This window comes from Cornus florida, unplaced genomic scaffold (assembly GCF_030987335.1).
Source record: "Cornus florida cultivar Cherokee Brave unplaced genomic scaffold, ASM3098733v1 CherokeeBrave_3.0.0_Hap2_Chr04, whole genome shotgun sequence".
In the NCBI taxonomy this organism is placed as follows: domain Eukaryota; kingdom Viridiplantae; phylum Streptophyta; class Magnoliopsida; order Cornales; family Cornaceae; genus Cornus; species Cornus florida.
In genome coordinates this window covers 79,338,095-79,355,397 of record NW_026775574.1, presented here as the reverse complement: position 1 = coordinate 79,355,397, position 17,303 = coordinate 79,338,095, and the positions used below count along the sequence as shown (strand labels likewise).

The 17,303-nt window shown below is 34.0% G+C and overlaps 1 protein-coding gene across 1 annotated transcript; it reads left to right on the top strand.

Moving 5' to 3' along the window:
* The first annotated feature begins 226 nt into the window (after positions 1-226).
* LOC132305176 (putative disease resistance RPP13-like protein 3) lies at positions 227-1,784 on the top strand. The gene is made up of 3 exons (XM_059802853.1): positions 227-477; positions 624-1,064; positions 1,178-1,784. The coding sequence occupies exons 1-3, from the start codon at positions 227-229 to the stop codon at positions 1,782-1,784; spliced, it is 1,299 nt and encodes a 432-aa protein (XP_059658836.1).
* The last annotated feature ends 15,519 nt before the right edge of the window (positions 1,785-17,303 follow it).

The following is a 17,303-nucleotide window of genomic DNA, read 5'->3' as shown; positions in this document are numbered from 1 at the left end:
GAATCTTTAAATATGTTGTTCCGAAGGAAGGAATAAATTTATAAAGAAACTCTTGGTACATCCCAGAACGGAAGTTACACATTGAGGCAGCGATTATGCAGTTATAATATGTAGTTTTAGGTTGTCGGCAGAATTAAATTCACCAGATTCAAATATGTTTTTGCTTTATTCAAAAGTCATTGGCATTCCCTCCACCCAAAGGCTTACTGATAAAATTCAAGAGAGAATGGCTGAGAGTGCAGTAACCTTCCTACTCAATCACCTAACCATCTTCCTTCAACAAGAGTCAAAACTCTTGGGAGGAATAAGAGAAGATGCTGAGGGACATCAGAGATACCGTTACAAATTCAACATCTCAGAGCACAGCTCAAGCTCCAACACAGTCAACATCACATGGTATGATCATCGAGGTGATGCACTTCTACTCGAAGAAGCTGAGCTTGTGGCCATTGATGGGCCCAAGAAGCAGCTGATTAGGTGGCTTATGAAGGACACCCTAATACTCAAAGTTGTTTCGGTGGTGGGAATGGGGGGACGAATCAGTTTCAAATCCATGCTTAGATCACTGTTTCTCAATCCTTTAATCTCAGAGATTTAATTTGACATCTCTTTGATGAAGTCAGGAAACCGGATCCTCAAAGATTGGAAGCCATAGACAACAATAACCTGAAGGCACAACTCAAGGACTTCCTCCAACAAAGAAGGTACGTGATTGTTCTCAATGATGTGTGGAGTATAAATGCATGGGATGCCTTAAAATATGCATTGCCTGATAACAATTATGGCAGTCGAATACTGCTCATAACACGCATTGGTAGTGTAGCTTCAACCTCTAGCGTAGAATCCCATGGTAACATCCATGCTGTGAAGGCATTGTCGCCAAAAGAGTCTTGGATTCTATTTTGTTGGAAGACCTTCCAAGAGAAATACTGCCCTCCACATTTAGAGGAACTCTCACAAAGTATCTTGGAAAAATGTATGGGCTTGCCCCTTGAAATGGTGGCAATTAGTGGTGTTTTGGCTACCAAAGACAAGAATAGAATGGATGAATGGGAAATGGTTATGTGCAGCCTTGTTGCAGAATTGGAAGGAAGAGATAAACTTGAGAGTGCGAAATACTCTCTTTCAGTTACAATGATTTGCCTTATTATCTTAAAATTTGTTTCTTATACTTCAGCATATTACCAGAGGATTATCATATTAAGATAATGAAATTGATTCGGCTATGGACTGCGGAAGGATTTGTGGAAGCGAAAGAAGGGATGACTTCAGAAGAAGTTGCTGAAGGCTACCTTAATGAGCTTGTTAATAGAAGCTTGGTCCAAGTGGCAATGATATGTTACGATGAAAGGCTTAGAAGGTCCCGCATCCATGACCTTTTTCGTGAGATTATTATTTCAAAGTCAATAGAACAAAGCATTGCAGCGATCGTTAGTGAAGAAAACACAAGGTGGCCGAAAAAAGTTCGCCGCCTATCAATCCACTATACCTTGGGAAACTTGCAGCAAACAAATCATTTTTCTCAACTTCGATTGTTGCTAATGTTCAAAGTGGCAGAGCCTCTATCTAAGTCATCAATGCCTATATTATTCAATGGTGGTTTGATGTTGTTAAAGGTTTTGGACCAGAGAGGTGCTTCTTTAGAGACAGTTCCAAATGAAGTAGCCAAATTATTTCATCTACGGTATTTAAGCTTGAAGAGAACTGACGTGGTAGGTGACATGGCACAACTACTAGCACCATTGCAGAATGTGTCTGACGTTGCACCAATGTTCACATGTTAGGTGACGTAGGGTGGATCTGTGAAGATCTTGGAGGTAGATGCGGAGCGTGAATAGTTTAATGTTGCCAACCCCTATGGTAACTATTATAAACTGATGGGTGATAAATTTGTGAAGATTCACCACGTTAAAGGCACATGTGAGCGCATAATGACTACTGATGGTGCGTAATGGCACGGTGTTGGAACTGATTCGACACGTTGAGGTGTGGGATTACCACTGGTGCACGTGAAAGCGCATGGAAGAGTGGGATTACCACTTGAGGCGCATGGTGGTGCCGTGACGGAGCTGATCCGATACGTTGAGCATCTATGAACGAGACATCGTTAAACAACGAGGCTTCCCTAGGCGGGGCTTCTCTAAACAAGGCATCTCGTTGGGTTTCCCAAAGGAAGACTTAGATAACGAGGCTTCCCTGGACGAGGCATATGAAGATCTTTATGAAGATAATAGAGTGCGGAAGCGTGTTGGTTGACCGCCGCCGCCGAGGATGGGGCTAATGGTGCCATCTCTGGCGATGACTATGATAAACTGGTAGATTGTTTACTAGAGATCGAAAACTCTGATACCATGTTAAATACAATACAGAGTTCTATCTTTTGTATTTAATAAGAACAAAGATCAGAACTCTTACCAACTCCATTGGAGAACTTGAGAACCTTGAAACGTTGGATCCTAAGGACACCTATGTAACGGAGTTTCCTGTTTAGATCCTAAAGCTCCAACGACTTCGTCATCTCTTGGTGTATCGCTACACTTATGAAGCTTATTAACTTTTCCACGGGATACTTGGTTTTAAAATGATTGTGGGAATAGAAGGTTTACCTTCCTTACAAAAAGTTTGTTCTATTAAAGTGAACCATGATAATAGTAGAATTGTAGTAGGAGAGCTATGGAGGCTGACCCATCTGAGGAAATTATGTATTACAAAGTTGAGAAGACAAGATGGGATGGCTTTGTGCTCCTCTATTGAAAAGCTGAGCAACCTTCGCTCGTTCAATATAGGTTCAGTAGAAGAGGATGAGATCATTGATATTCAATCTTTGTCTTCGCCTCCTCAATTTCTTCAACGATTCAATTTAGAGGGACGTTTAGAGAAGTTACCACACTGGATAACTTCTCTTCATAGCCTAACGAGACTATGTTTAGGTTGGAGCAAATTAACGAATGATCCTTTAGAATCACTTCAATATTTGCCCAACTTGGTAGAGCTTGAACTTCATTAGGCTTATGAAGGGAGGGAATTATGTTTCAAGACTAGAAGGTTTCAGAAGATAAAGATATTGTGGCTCATAAGCTTACAAGAATTGAGGTGTGTCAATGTGGAAGAAGGCTCAATGCCACTTCTTCAATCACTATATATTACTAGCTGTGAATTGGAAGTGCTCTCGAGTATTGAACATCTAACCAACCTTAAATTCCTTCGCCTATATGATATGCCCGAGAAACTGATTATGGCATTGGATCCTCACAAACAAGGTGTGGATTACTGGAAAATAGAACACATTCCCAAAGTTTGGATTGGAGCTTTAAAAGATGGTAATTGGGAAGGATATTACCTATAGTGAGAGAACAGAACAACATAGAAATAGTCACATGACCAGGTTAGTATGTGTGTGTATATATGTGTTAATTTATTTATATGCATACGTGTATATGTTTGCACATCATTTATATGATATTGATTGTTTTCAGTTTCAATAGCAAATGAATGGTAAGTTTATCAAAATATATTAAAATTAGAATTGGAATTCAATAACAAATCAATTCCAAAGTTGATTTAAACGATGAATTTGGGATTACATTGTTGAACTCCAATTCAATGAAATTGCAGTTCGAATGCAATTTCAATTCTGCATAACTAAACACATGCTTAATGAAAAATGATGTTGGAGTGTCGTCTTGATTGCCCATTAAACCTAATAGGATATATATTTAACTTTCTCCAAGTATATGTCTTTTAGTTTATTTCCTCAACCTTAACATCTTAATATACTTGGAATATGACTATGAAAATGACATTGTCTCAGGAACGAAAGTTGTGGAAAGAAGGTATTGCATTGGAATTAAAGGATTCAACATTAGCCAATTCGTGTTCTGTACACCAGTTGTTGAGAACTTCATGTCCTTTTCGTGCTCCAAGTATTTAATTTGGCAATAGCTTTGAGTATTTTATCTACTTTTGTTCAGAGTTGGAATATACGTAATAATGGAACTCTATATTTTCATATTTTGAGAAGCGGTAAGATTAATCGTTCTGTGGGATTTAACCTTGGATGATGCTAAAGTTTGCTTTAAAAGTGTGCTGCTTCTTCTTGAGTTGTTTCCAGGAGCGGCCAGCATGCTATTCTATCTAAGTTATCTATCTTTGAGTGGTCTGTTATTCCATCTCCTGTGGGAGATTCTCTGTTTGTTTTTCTAAATAATACTAATAATTGAAGCTTGTTTAAAGTCACTATGATAGTAGTCTGCAGCTACATACATACATGATCATTATGAAAATCATGTAGTTCTGTTTACCATAGTTCACTGGGGAATGTTATGAAATGAAGAAATGATTGATATTATTGCAAAGAGGGTGGGGCGTGTGTTCCTATCTTTGCAATGTTGTTAATTGGATGAATTTGGCATACAGAGAGACCGAGAGGGGCCCGGGGAAGATAGAGTTACTATGAACATGAATATTTGAGACAAAGTTGTTTCCGGCTGCTTCTTATTACTGCCTAGCTATGGACTAATGAGGCACATTTAAAAAGTGACCCAATGCAGCTTCGATATTGATTATTTTCACCATATTTTTGTGCATGTCTCTATCTTGCTTCACAGTTAGAGTTCCAAATGAAGCTAATCATCTGCACTATGGCATTAAAACCCAAAGCAGGTTTTGAAGTCAAGTTGTACAATGAGGTCCATAAGTTGTATTTATGCCTATATTTAAGAATTGTTTTGTGGTAGCATGACAAATCAATTTTAGCCATCACTTTAGCATGCTTATTTAATCTAAAAGAATGTTATGCTTGAGTCTTTTGAGTGTTGTTATGTCCTTATTATACCAATTGGATAAATTGATGTATCTCAAGATCAAGCCTAAGGTTCCAATGAGAATGTGAAATGTTTTTTTTTTTGTCCAGAAGTTAAATATGATGCTAAAGTGTCGAAAACCCTAATGTTGCATTTGGTATGCAGGAATGGAGTGAAATGCAAATGGGAATGGAATGAGAATAGGAATAGAATGGAATGATTATTCTCATTTTATTGTTTAATTGCAAATATGAAGTGTTATAAAAATTGAATGATAATAATCATTTGAGTGTTTGGTTGAACCAATTTAAAACCTAGAATGGAATAAATTTTAAATTCGGCTATCCAAAATGCACCTCTCAATGACAAATAAATTAAATTAACAAAATAACATTCTTTTTTAATTTTCTAAAAAGAAATGGTGGTGGCAGTGAATGGTGGTGGAAGTGGAAGGCGGCAGTGATGTAGGTGATGGTGTTGGAAGCGGTGGTAATGGTGGAGGAAGCCGGTGGCAAGGCGTAAGTGGAAGGTGGCGGCAATGGTGGTGATAATGGTGATGGTGGTGGTGCCAATGACGGTGGTAGAAGACGGTGGTGGAAGGCGGTGGTGGTGGTGGTGGTGGCAATGACGGTGGTGGAAGGCAGTGGAGGTGGAAGACGATAGTGGTGCCCATGACAGTGGTGGTGGTGGTGGAAGGTGGGAGTAGTGGTGGAAGGTGGCAGTAGTGGTGGTGGCAGCAATGACGGTGGTGAAAGGCAGTGGAGGTGGTGGTGGTGGTGGTGGAAGGTGATGGTGATGGCGGTAGTGGTGGCAATGATAATGGTGGTAGGCAAACAAGAATCAAACAACCAAAATTTATTAACTGATCCAATAAGTGGATTATAAATTTATAATGTAACAACAGAGTGCAGCAAACCGGAACCACAATTGCAACTGCTTTTTTCAGAAATAAATTTTCAGAAACTCATCAACAATTCCAAAATTAAAGGTTTATAGTTTCACATCTTGACCTAAGCTAACCTAACTACAAATCAAATCAGCAAATGGTCCGAATCTACCGAAAAGAAATTATAAAATTCCTAAACAAAATCGAGTTAACCCCAATAATCCAATGACAAATAAATGGGTGAAACCTTATGAAAGTTTCCTAGTATCTAATTTTAAATTAAGCATAGCTTCACAAATCAAGTATTGCCATCTCAGAATTTAGCACCCAATAGAACCAATAATGAAAATAGGTAATTTATGTTGGGTCAAGTGCAAAAAACACCCCTATAGTATGCATATAGTGCATATTACACCTCTCTAGTGCAAAAAAACACCCCTAAACTATGACATTTGTGCAAATTGGTCCAATTTATAAAACTTGGACTAAAATGCCCTTAGCAACACATTTTATAATATATATATATATAAAATATATATTTTGTGAAATTGGCCCTTCTTCTTTTTCATCGTTACTGCAGCGGAGAGGGGAATGTCCATTAAAACCGGCAAGCAACGACGGTTTAATAGCAGGAAGATTGCTATAAATTCCTTAATTCCAAGTTTGCACCATAGGAAAAAGAGGCATGGTACTGCTTCTCAAAATTAAAACCGAATCCGATAAGAACCTTTCTGGGCTCAATCTCTCCGGCGTCCTCGTCGCCGACGTGGGTCACCTCCGCTACCTCCTTAACCTTCTCTGGTCGACCGCTGCCCAAACATCATTTCCAAGTTCCTCATTGTTCGTCGGCACTATCAGCGCTCGGCCAACCTCTGTCCTCAGTCGTTTTCTTCCTCAAATCGCAGACCCATGCCCTTACCGAAGTCAATCACGCTCCACGACAGCATCGTCGTCGTGAACACTATCTCACCTCAGCTAATCTGGGATAAAAACAGTAAGATAATTTTTAGGAATAAAGAGCAAAATCGGGACTATGTATCATAAATAACTTAGATTGTCCAAATATGGTCCTCATCAAGATAATGATTCATTTGAGTTTGAGTAGAAATAAATGATTATCCTATATAAAGAATTATGTTATCCAATATAATATTTATTTACACATACCTCTGCTGAGATAATATCAGTTAAAGAAATTTACAAGTTTAGAAAAACTGTACATGTGTAACCCAAGGAAATAAAAACAACAACAGCAATGACTTTGTTTTGTAATTGAAACACACTGTATAATTATATATACTCCTCTATAAGCTCCACCCAGAAACAGTTGTTGCATATTTCAGTCCCACCTTCAAAAGGTGAAAAATCATCCCCTCTAAGCTATATAAGGAAGAGAGGAAGAACATTTCCGTATATATGAAAGGTAGCCACCATTGACATTTCACCAAAAACATTTCTCTGGAGCAGACTATGGATTCAAATTAGCCAGCCTTTTTTGAAGTATTGCTTATATTTAATACAGCATACGCACTCAAAATAAAGAGAAACTTTCCAATGGTTGGAATAACGGGAAAGTCGTACCTGCTGCTCGACTCCAATTTCCCGCATCAGGCCAAAAATTTCAGTTCTTGCTGTGAGCCCATCCCCATAGTGGAACCTCTATCTGACCATCGTCTCAACTCACAGACAATTCTTTCTTGCCGGTTCAGCACCTCACAAGAATCCCCGACCCTCGTTGTCGCACAAAGCTCGCTGCACCTCTCACCGGTTCCTTCCTTGGCAGCCTTGCTAACCCGCTGAACCATCTCATCGGTCTCTGTCGGCACCTCCTTTGGAGAAAGAAAAAGGGTTAAAAGAGAAAATGAGTGTAGGGGCATTTTTAGAAGAGTAAAAGGGTAAAATGGGTATTATATTAATTGAGGGGTGTTTTTGCACAAATTGAAAAGAATAGGGGTGTTGTTTGCACACATTTTTAAATAAGGGGTAAAAGTGCTTTATAAAAGTATACTTCAGGGGTGTTTCTTACACTTATCCCAATTTATGTTATATATATTTGGTTCAAATCAAAATCAAATTATTAAGGAAATGGATAGAGAAACATGTGAATTAATTAATACCCAGATCAGAAAATAAAGCAATCTATTAAGAAAATGAAATTTCACATAAACTGTAATGCTAAGTAATATAGAGAGATAAGAGAGGTGCTTACAAGTGCACTTTGAGTGCAACAGTGACCACAGAGAATCTAGAGAAGATACATATCCATCATTCTTGGGTCTTCACCTCCCAAAGTAACAATTCACTCAAAAGGGTATTCTCTGATCGAGGTTACATCTCTCTCTTCACTTTCTCTCTCTAGAGTGTAGAGAGAGAGTGTGCATGCCAGGGCGGATGATGAGGTCACTTGGCGTGATGGGGCTCCGTTCGAATTCTGTAGGTATTCCAATTTGATTTGCTGCAGTGAATTATGGCAACTGAATGTTTTTATTGGTTATTTATGGAAGTGTAGGGCCGCATTTTTTAATTTATTGCATAAATTACTAATTTTAAAAAAAAAAAAAGTTAAGTCTGATTACACTTAGCAACAAATTGGTGTTAAGTATCATTTTTCTTTGGATAGTGGATGTGCATGTATATTGTACTGGTAATTTGAATGAAGCATAACTTCACAAAGTGGAGTTTTCTTTTGAAGAACATGAGTTCAAAGAAATGTATCAGGAGGGTTGAACTTGGAACCCGTGCGTGGCAAAAAGAGTGTGTGAGAAGGTGTAAGTCACAGTTTTTAAGATAGAAAATTATTTTGAAAGAGAGAGTATATATTTTCCAAAATTATTGTATTTGTAGTGGAGACTCAAACTTTCTAAGAGCAATTTTAATGGTGTGTGTTATATGGGTTGTCATTTTTAAAATATAGTAGGTAGGTTTAAAATGGGCTCTCCAATGGACTGTGAATTTTTAACTTTGCCAAATTTAGTGCCAAATGTGGCACAATAAATACTTTGTATTGTATATATATATATATATATATATATATATATATATATATATATATATATATATTTAAAAAATATCATAAAAAATTTCACCAAATAGGATTTAGTTTGCAAAACATGAATTATAGACCTTGATTAGTTGATTTAGAAAAAAAAAAATTTAAATAAAACCCATACACACGAGTTAGCAGATGCAGAAAGAGCTTCTGATTCTTGTAGATTTTGTACTTTGCAGTTGGGGAGAGAGAGAGAGGGCAAGTTCAGAGTCAAGAACGAGAATAGAGATGGAGGCGATTGGGGAGGCTGAAATGATTTGCCCTATGTTTTGATAGGGTTTGCTTGTTATGTAAATGATAAGTTTACACATTTATTTTTATATAATTTACATTCTTATCTTTTACATTGGATTTGATAATTAATTTTTTTTATTATTTTTAATCAGGCAAATAAGCTAAATAAAATACAAACACTTACAAAAAAAAAAAAAAATGGTTATTGAAAATTGGTAATTGGAAATGGTAGTTGGGAAAAAATGGTTGTTGTATAAAAAAAATAACATTTTAGATGAAATACACCATTGGAGCAGAGTTGATAAAATATAGCATTTTGACACTGTAATTCCTCTCCTCTCAAAATATAGATTTGGCATGCAAAAATGGCATTTTACATTAGACATGTCTAACTTTTAGATTAAAATGAAAAAAAATACAACATAGGCAAAAAATGTATATGATTGGGGGTGTTTCTTGTCAAAGTAAAATAATATATATATTTTTTTTCACAAACAGTAACTAAGTGTCACATTTGGAGAGGCTCGAACTCTCTAACTTTTATATTAAAATGAGAAGAAATGTGTTTAGGCTGTTATTGGGGTATGGAATTGGAGTCTTGAGATTGAAATTGATGAAATTAGAGAAAATTTTATTTCAATTTTCTGGATTATTTTTCTTAAATTCCAAATCCAAAATTTCAATTTCGTACTTGAAAATTTTTCATTACAGTGGTAAGATTCGAAGTACTCTCTCTGTCCCAAAATAGTTGGACACTTTGAAAATTGTGACTCACAAAAGACGTCAGGATTTTGATAAGTGAATGATTTGATGAAAACTCTATTTAATTAACTGTTTCAGAAGAAATACAGAATAATTTTTTTTATTTTCAAAAAGCTATTATACATATTGAAAAGGAAATTGGCATCGTACTAACTACACTGTCATCTCTCTCCCCAACACTCTCTTTTGTTTAATTTTTGTCACAAATCAACTTTTCAAGTTTCCCTTACATATTATTATTATCTATTCTTCGAAAGAAGAAAGAAAGAAAGAAAGAAAGAAAGAAAAAAAACTTCAAAAAAAAAAAAAAAATAAATAAATAAAAAAATCCCTTTGAATTGCATTGGAGGATTGAAATTGTAAAAGAGTTTGGGCCCTTGGAAGGAAAAATGAATTAGAATGAATGAGCTAAACTTTTTTTTTCCCTTTGAAATATATATATATATATATAATTAATTTACTTACCATACGAAATCGTTTACATAGTTTTTATATTGTAATGTGCTGTACACATGCAAAATCAATAATGCAACTGTATTGTGATGAAGTAATAGTTTTACATATTCATATTAAATAGAAGGTGCACTTGCCTTTTTTTTTTTAATGCCCTCCTCTTCTTTTTCTTTTTTCTCTTTTAGTCTCTTCATTTAATTGACAAAAATATTCCTGACATTTACAATACAATACAAAATAAAAAAATTTATTTCTCGACCTTAATAGGAGGGCCGAACTGTTGCGCGGAAGGAGTATAGTAGATATCCCGACTCATAAGACACGAATTAATGATAAATCTTATTTATTGTATTTTTTTTTTCTTACTTACTACTCACACACCCCTTTCTCGACCATATTTATTGTATTTTCATACAAATAAGAAAAAAATATGAACTTGTTGATAGATTTTCGTTACTGACTAGTGTGAAAATAATTAATAGAAATACTTTAGGAAATGGAGAACATCTCTTATCTATCGCTACTGAGGATCGATTTTGTTTGCGCGACTTTCCAAGATTACAATAAGAACATATTTTATTTATGTTGAATAATAGTTAATACTAGGGATGCACACGGTTCCATTTTGTGCTGTTCTAGGTGAAATTGGAATCAGAACTGTGAGAAACAATTCCTTAAATTTTGGAACCGAAACCGCTAGGAACCGGTTCTTGCATTTGCGATTCCGATTCCTAACGGTTCCTAACCAAAATTCAGAACCGGAACCGTTCTCCAACGGTTCCTTAATTTTGGAACCGAAATTGGAATTGGAATCGCTACGGAATCGGTTCTCGTGATTCCAGTTCCGGTTCAATTCTAATTCTGAAGTTCTCTTGTACACCCCTAATTAATACTAATCACTTTGAAGAGTTAACTTTAACGGTTTAAAAATAATACCTTACAAAGCATTTTAAGTGACAATTGGATCCCACTTGTGAGTTGTGAAGTTAATCCACAAACCAAATGATACCTTATAATTTATCTCCATTGCACGCAACTCATGTAATCCACCTCCATCTGATTTGAAAATGTTAAATATATGTTTTCATAAAAGTCATATCATTTAATTAAATTTCATAAATTCTCCTTTTAATTTGGACCGTGTAAAAAGGAACCTCTTCCATGTTTTTTTAAAGGACACTGTGAATGTATTTCTTACTTAAATTATTATCATCTCATTTTTATTATTTTTTCTAAGTTTAAAAGTAATGACACAAAGACACTTTATTTTTAAATAAAAAAAATCAATAATTAACTTATTCGTTTACTACTCGCTAGTACTTTGGACTCTTTGATAGTTTGCAAATTTCAAATATGTGCAATTATTCACAAATCATTCATATTAAGTTTATTTATGTTATGTTTGGCAATACCGAATCGATACTTTGAATTTGAGATTGAAGAAAATTTAATACAAATTTTGAACTAAATTTTCTTCAATCTCAAATTCAAAACACCGATTCGATACTTCCAAACATAAATTTTTGAATTTTGTAGTAATCGAACTCAGTATTTCAAAATTTACGATTCATAAAAAATGTGATATTGAGAGTTTTTTTGTGAATTAACATAAGGGGAATTCGAATGCGAGCATATAAAACTGTCTAATATTTTTCGTAAAATATCAATTTTTGCAAATGAGAAGAATAAGTGGCTAGGAGAACATGATGCATGTGCCATTTTATCTCAAAATTCACATTTTTTCTCAATTCATATTACCTAACTTTATTACTTAAATTGTGCTTTATGTATTTATTGTAATTGTTTTATGTATTTAATTTTTGTGTTTTATTAAACTCATAAAATTTCCTTTCATAAGATGTCCATTATCATCATCCAAATTACAGTAATGCTCCAGATTCAAAATTCTCGAACTTTCCACTCCTTTCTTTGAACAAAAGAAAATAATAGGAGAGACTAGAGAGGGGTTTATAATTATATATTTATATATCTATATATAAATACGTAGACGCGCAAAACAGGTCTCAATTTCTCCCTCTTTCTCTCTCTAAAACTCTCTCTACTCTCTCTATAGCTTCGTGTTCATCGTCCGAGTCCCCATGGCAGATCTGTACCAAAAGAAGTTATGGCACCAGCTCACTCTCAAGCTCGAACAGTTCGCCGCTCTCGCTGTTTTTCAGGCCAGTCTCTTCAATTTCGATTCCTGCACTGTTTTCAGTGTCAATTTCTATGTATATACGTGTACATATAGCTATTGATGAGTGGTGCGCTGACAACTTGCAAAGATTTATTACGTCCGCGAGTGGTTATATCTAAACTTATATCAATTTGTAATTTGAATAACATATTCTGCCGGCCACATTAAAAAATAAATAAAATAAAACTAAAATCATTATTTAATTTGAATAAAATACAACTTGCAAAATTAGACGGATTGAGGTGGGTAAGAGTGGAGAATGGATCAATGCCTCATCTTGATGAGCTGTATGTTGGTGGAAGAGGTACCCACAGGCATCGAACATCTAGCCAGTCTTAAATCTCTTAATCTTTATGGCATGTCTGATAAATTGATTATGACACTGAATCGAGAAGCGGAAAGTGGGGATTATTGGAAAATAACACACATTCCCAACGTTTGGATTGGAACTTTCCTACATGATTGTTGGAAAGGTTATTCTCTATAGAGAGAGAAAGATTACCATCAACTTATTTTCAAATGTATTTTCTCTTGTTTTTGTAGACCAACCAATTTGGTTTTTTCTTTTTATACCCTTTTAGGTAAATAATTTGCTGTATATCATTATCTTCGTCACAAGAAAAAAAAATTTTGCAAGCTTCCTCTTGACATGAGCTATAAATGTTTGTTTTCTCTTTATTTTCTAAATTTTATGGCAATTCATATTCAGCTCTTTAATATTTTCCGGAAAAATGTGTATCTCCTCAATTTAGTTCTAAGAAATACACTTCCAGTTCCAGTGATAAATATGCACAAAATCAATTTCACTAGTGACCTTGATAACTGAAATAAAGATACAATGCCAAAGGTTTTGGTGAATCTTAGAAAACTCACAGATATTAATTACACGTGTGGTTTCACTATCTATAAAATAGATAGTCAGTTTATCCGATCTAGGTAAAAGCATAATTTAAATTAGACTTACTGAATCTCTTGTTGTGAATCTAATATAAGGCCACAAGAGAATTATTTATTTATTTATTTATTTTATTTATCAGACAGAGATTCAACGAGCATACTTTTTGTGGTAAAAGCAATCTCGTTTGGTTTCCATTGTCTGGTTACTTCGACTGTAATGAAAGGCATCTGAAGCGTCATCCTTTACCTGAAACAAATGTGACCTCTAGATGTACCTGCAGCTGAGGTGATGGGTTGGGGATGGTTATCCGGCCACAAGCAATCGTGGACTACATTTTAGGGTCACTTCGCTCAGTAGGGTTGTTTCTTGATGGGCTGATCACCTACTCTGTCTGGCCCTTTTTTATTCTGTGCGTTATGTCTGGCCAAAAGTGTTGGGCTTGTTGCTTTTTCTATTGGACCATTGTGTCTCGTTACGAGGGGGGGACTACTAAGGTGCTAAGAACGGAGGCCCTAGTCATGCCTCTTTCACCTTTTGCATCGTCGTGTCTTGGTGGAGCGAGTGCCCATTTTAGGTACCAGCAACACTAACGTGCACTCGGGAGATAAAGAGTATGATTCAAAGCTATTTGCTTGTGCACGTTGATGGATAATTTCGTATTTCCAATGGGTGTTATTGTAAGTTAAAGATGAAAATTAGTTTAATAGAACAGTTGGCTTTGTCATTGTGTACTTTGTCAAGGGGAAAGAAAAACACGCCTCAAAAAGTGATATCTAATTTCTTAAATTTCTTAAAATCTATTTTCAACATCATTATTTCTAATTTTAACATATTTATTTTATATATTGATATTGTGTTAAAATATAAAACAAATATGTTGAACTATGATTTAAGTGTATAAAAAAGTGTCACAACAAGGTGCTGGGTTTGTGGCTCAAAATTACATAAATTAGTTTCCTTTCCTTTCCCGTTTTGGAAGATTGAAATTTGTAAAAGAAATTATGTCTCATTATGTTTTTATTTTAGAATTGAGATTGATTTGGTAACTCCTTACAAGAGGTATAATTATTGTCCAATAAGGAATTGGGTTTTAAAGACTATAAATTAAGATAGGTTTGAGTAGAGAGGCAGAGTGAAAAACGAGATAATTGTAGAGAGAAAAATTGAGTTGGGTTTGTGAGAAAAGAAAAAAGTTTATATTCAAAATTCGAAGCAAAGATAGTTGTTCTTAGCCCGTAGATGTAGGCAATTTGCCGAACCACGTAAATTGAAATTATTATTTTGTTGGATCTCTCCCGTTGATTGTAATTAATTTAGCATGGTGAGATAAAAAAAATAATTAAAAAAAAAAAAATTGAGAATAACGTTGTACTGATTATTTTATGAATAATACTTACCTACTCACTGGTGAAAAGAAAGTTCATACTTACCCGTGACGTAAAAATGATGTGGCAACGTAAAATAAAAAATAATAAAAATTAAAAAAATTGAATGCTTACCGAGTCAATCTAAAATCATGCAAATCAAATCCTAATTTAACTCTCTCTCCCTCTCTTTCTCTCTGTCAAACTACTCCGCTAAAATGCTAAAATCCTAATCTGCTAATATAAGAAGTTTTGACTTTTATCTTTTATCATTTAATGTGTAATTCTTACATATATTTATCATTAATTTTTATTTAAAGCACACCCAATTATATAAAATCTGATTCACATGGTTTAATAGATGTTTGTTAATTGCATGATAGATTTTTATTACTCATTTCTTGTCTTCTTTTTCTTTTGGTGGATAACAAATATCTATATATCATTACATTTATAGTTCTTCTTTTTATTCTCATTCAGAGCTTGTTTGTATCATGTGATATTATTTTATTTAAAATTTTTAGCTTAAAATGTTTTTTTTCGACTATATCTCTTTTCATTCACTCTCTGGACAAAAAGAAAAAACCGAAGTAACATGAGAGAGAGAGGGGGAAGAATTAGATTTAGATTATATTGGGTTTAATTCAGATAATCTTTCAAATTTTTTAATTTTTATTAATAGAGACATATATTTTATTAATTTTACACCAGATCAAGGTAAGAATGAATGTAAATAAACAAATATTATTCTTATTTTATTAGTGGGCATCCGATTTGAAGCTACTGACTGTAAAAATTTAACGGATGAAAAACAATTGAATAGAATTGTTGTCAAGGGGAAAGAAAAGTCATAAAAAAAAAAAATAAATAAATAAATAAAAAGAAGGAAGAAGTCAGTGTCAGGCTGCTAATTGTCTTCTTCAACTTTCTATCCAACCAAGTGGCAAATTTCTTACTAAGTGCCATCTTCAACTTGAAATAAATAAAATAAATGGTTAGTAAAATTGATTGCAACGTTGAAGGACAAAAGATGACAACGCCACCATGGACCGTACTTAAATTGTGTGGTATTCGAATTTTTTCCTCAATTTCATATAAATATATGATAGATTCATACTCTTGCTTTAAGCTGATTTTTCTCCCCTTTTTATTTACGTTCATATTGAGAGATTGGAGAGTTTGGCCGAGTGCAGTAACGTTTTAACAAAATTCAAAATTGTATATCAATACCATTTGTTTTTATTTTCTTCCTTTTCTTTTTTTTTTTGTTCTTTTCACAAAATTCATGTTCTTGTAATTTTATTGTCAAATCAATTAGGACTTCATTTATCAATGAGATGAAATTAAAGATTCAAAGAAATTTCAATTTAGTTCTTAAAAATCATATAAAAAAAATTCAAACAAAATTAAAAAAAAAAAATTCCATTCCCATCACCATCCAAATTAAATCTTATTAATCGAATTAGGAAAAAAAAAAATCTAAACTTGAACTCAAAGTGTAAAACAAAAAAGAAAAATAAAAGATACAAATTACTATTCCCATTACCATTAGCATTAAAGGAGTTTAAGTTTTAATTGTTATTCAATATTTTCCATACTAACAAGATCATTGAGTTATTTCGTTCAATTCTATCAGTTCTTCACTTGTGAGATCTTTAATTATTATCTACAAAGAACAATATCAAACCCTAATAAGAGAGAGAAGCGAAAGTTAATACAAAGTATCGAAAGAGTTGACAGGGACATAAAGCAAGAGAAAAAAATGGGTTAACAAAAAAAATACAAAAACATTAATTGAAAAATGGAATGACAAAAAGATCTTACCACAATTGAAAAGTATAGTTGTGATATTTGAAAAAATTAATTATTAAATTGTACGGTTAGATTTAAATTGTAATTATTAGGACCAGCTGTAATTGCTCACACTTGTGATTGCTTCACACATAGGGATGCTGGTCAACATGACTGGCACAAGTTTTTGATATTAGTCCAGTCTAAAGCAATTTTCCAAACAATTCAAAACACTGATTGTCCTTAGCAATGTTAATTAAGCTACATATTTTGTAACTTCAAGCCCTAACCAACTTATCAGGTTCAACTTTATATCTAACCAACTGGCAAATTTCGTAACTTGTTGCAAAAAAATGTATGTATTAAGACAGATACGGCCATTTGATGATTGTAACATTGCAGGACAGTGTAGGCCCCAAAAGATGATAATGCACTAAAGGACTAGACTTAATTGTGTGGTATTCAATTTTTCGCCTCAATTTCATTTTTCATCAATCATTTAAATATATGACAGGTTCATACTCTTGCTTTAAACTGCTAAATTTTCTCCTCTGCTAAATTTTCTCCTCTTTTATTGTGTACTATTGTCAAGAGAAAAGAATAGCCAGTGTCAAAAAATAATATCCAACCGCTAACCAATATCAGGATCCTTTATTGTAACTAATCCTTTTTGCACGGTGCGAAATTTTTTTTAACGCACTTCAATTTATTTCTAACACATCTATTTTACATTTCAACAATTTTATTCTAAATTTCAACAGATGTATTGAAATAGCTTTGAAATATGTTTTAATTTTCTTAAAATCTCTTTTAACATTATTATTTATCGTTTCAACACATTTACTCTATATATTGAAATTGTATTAA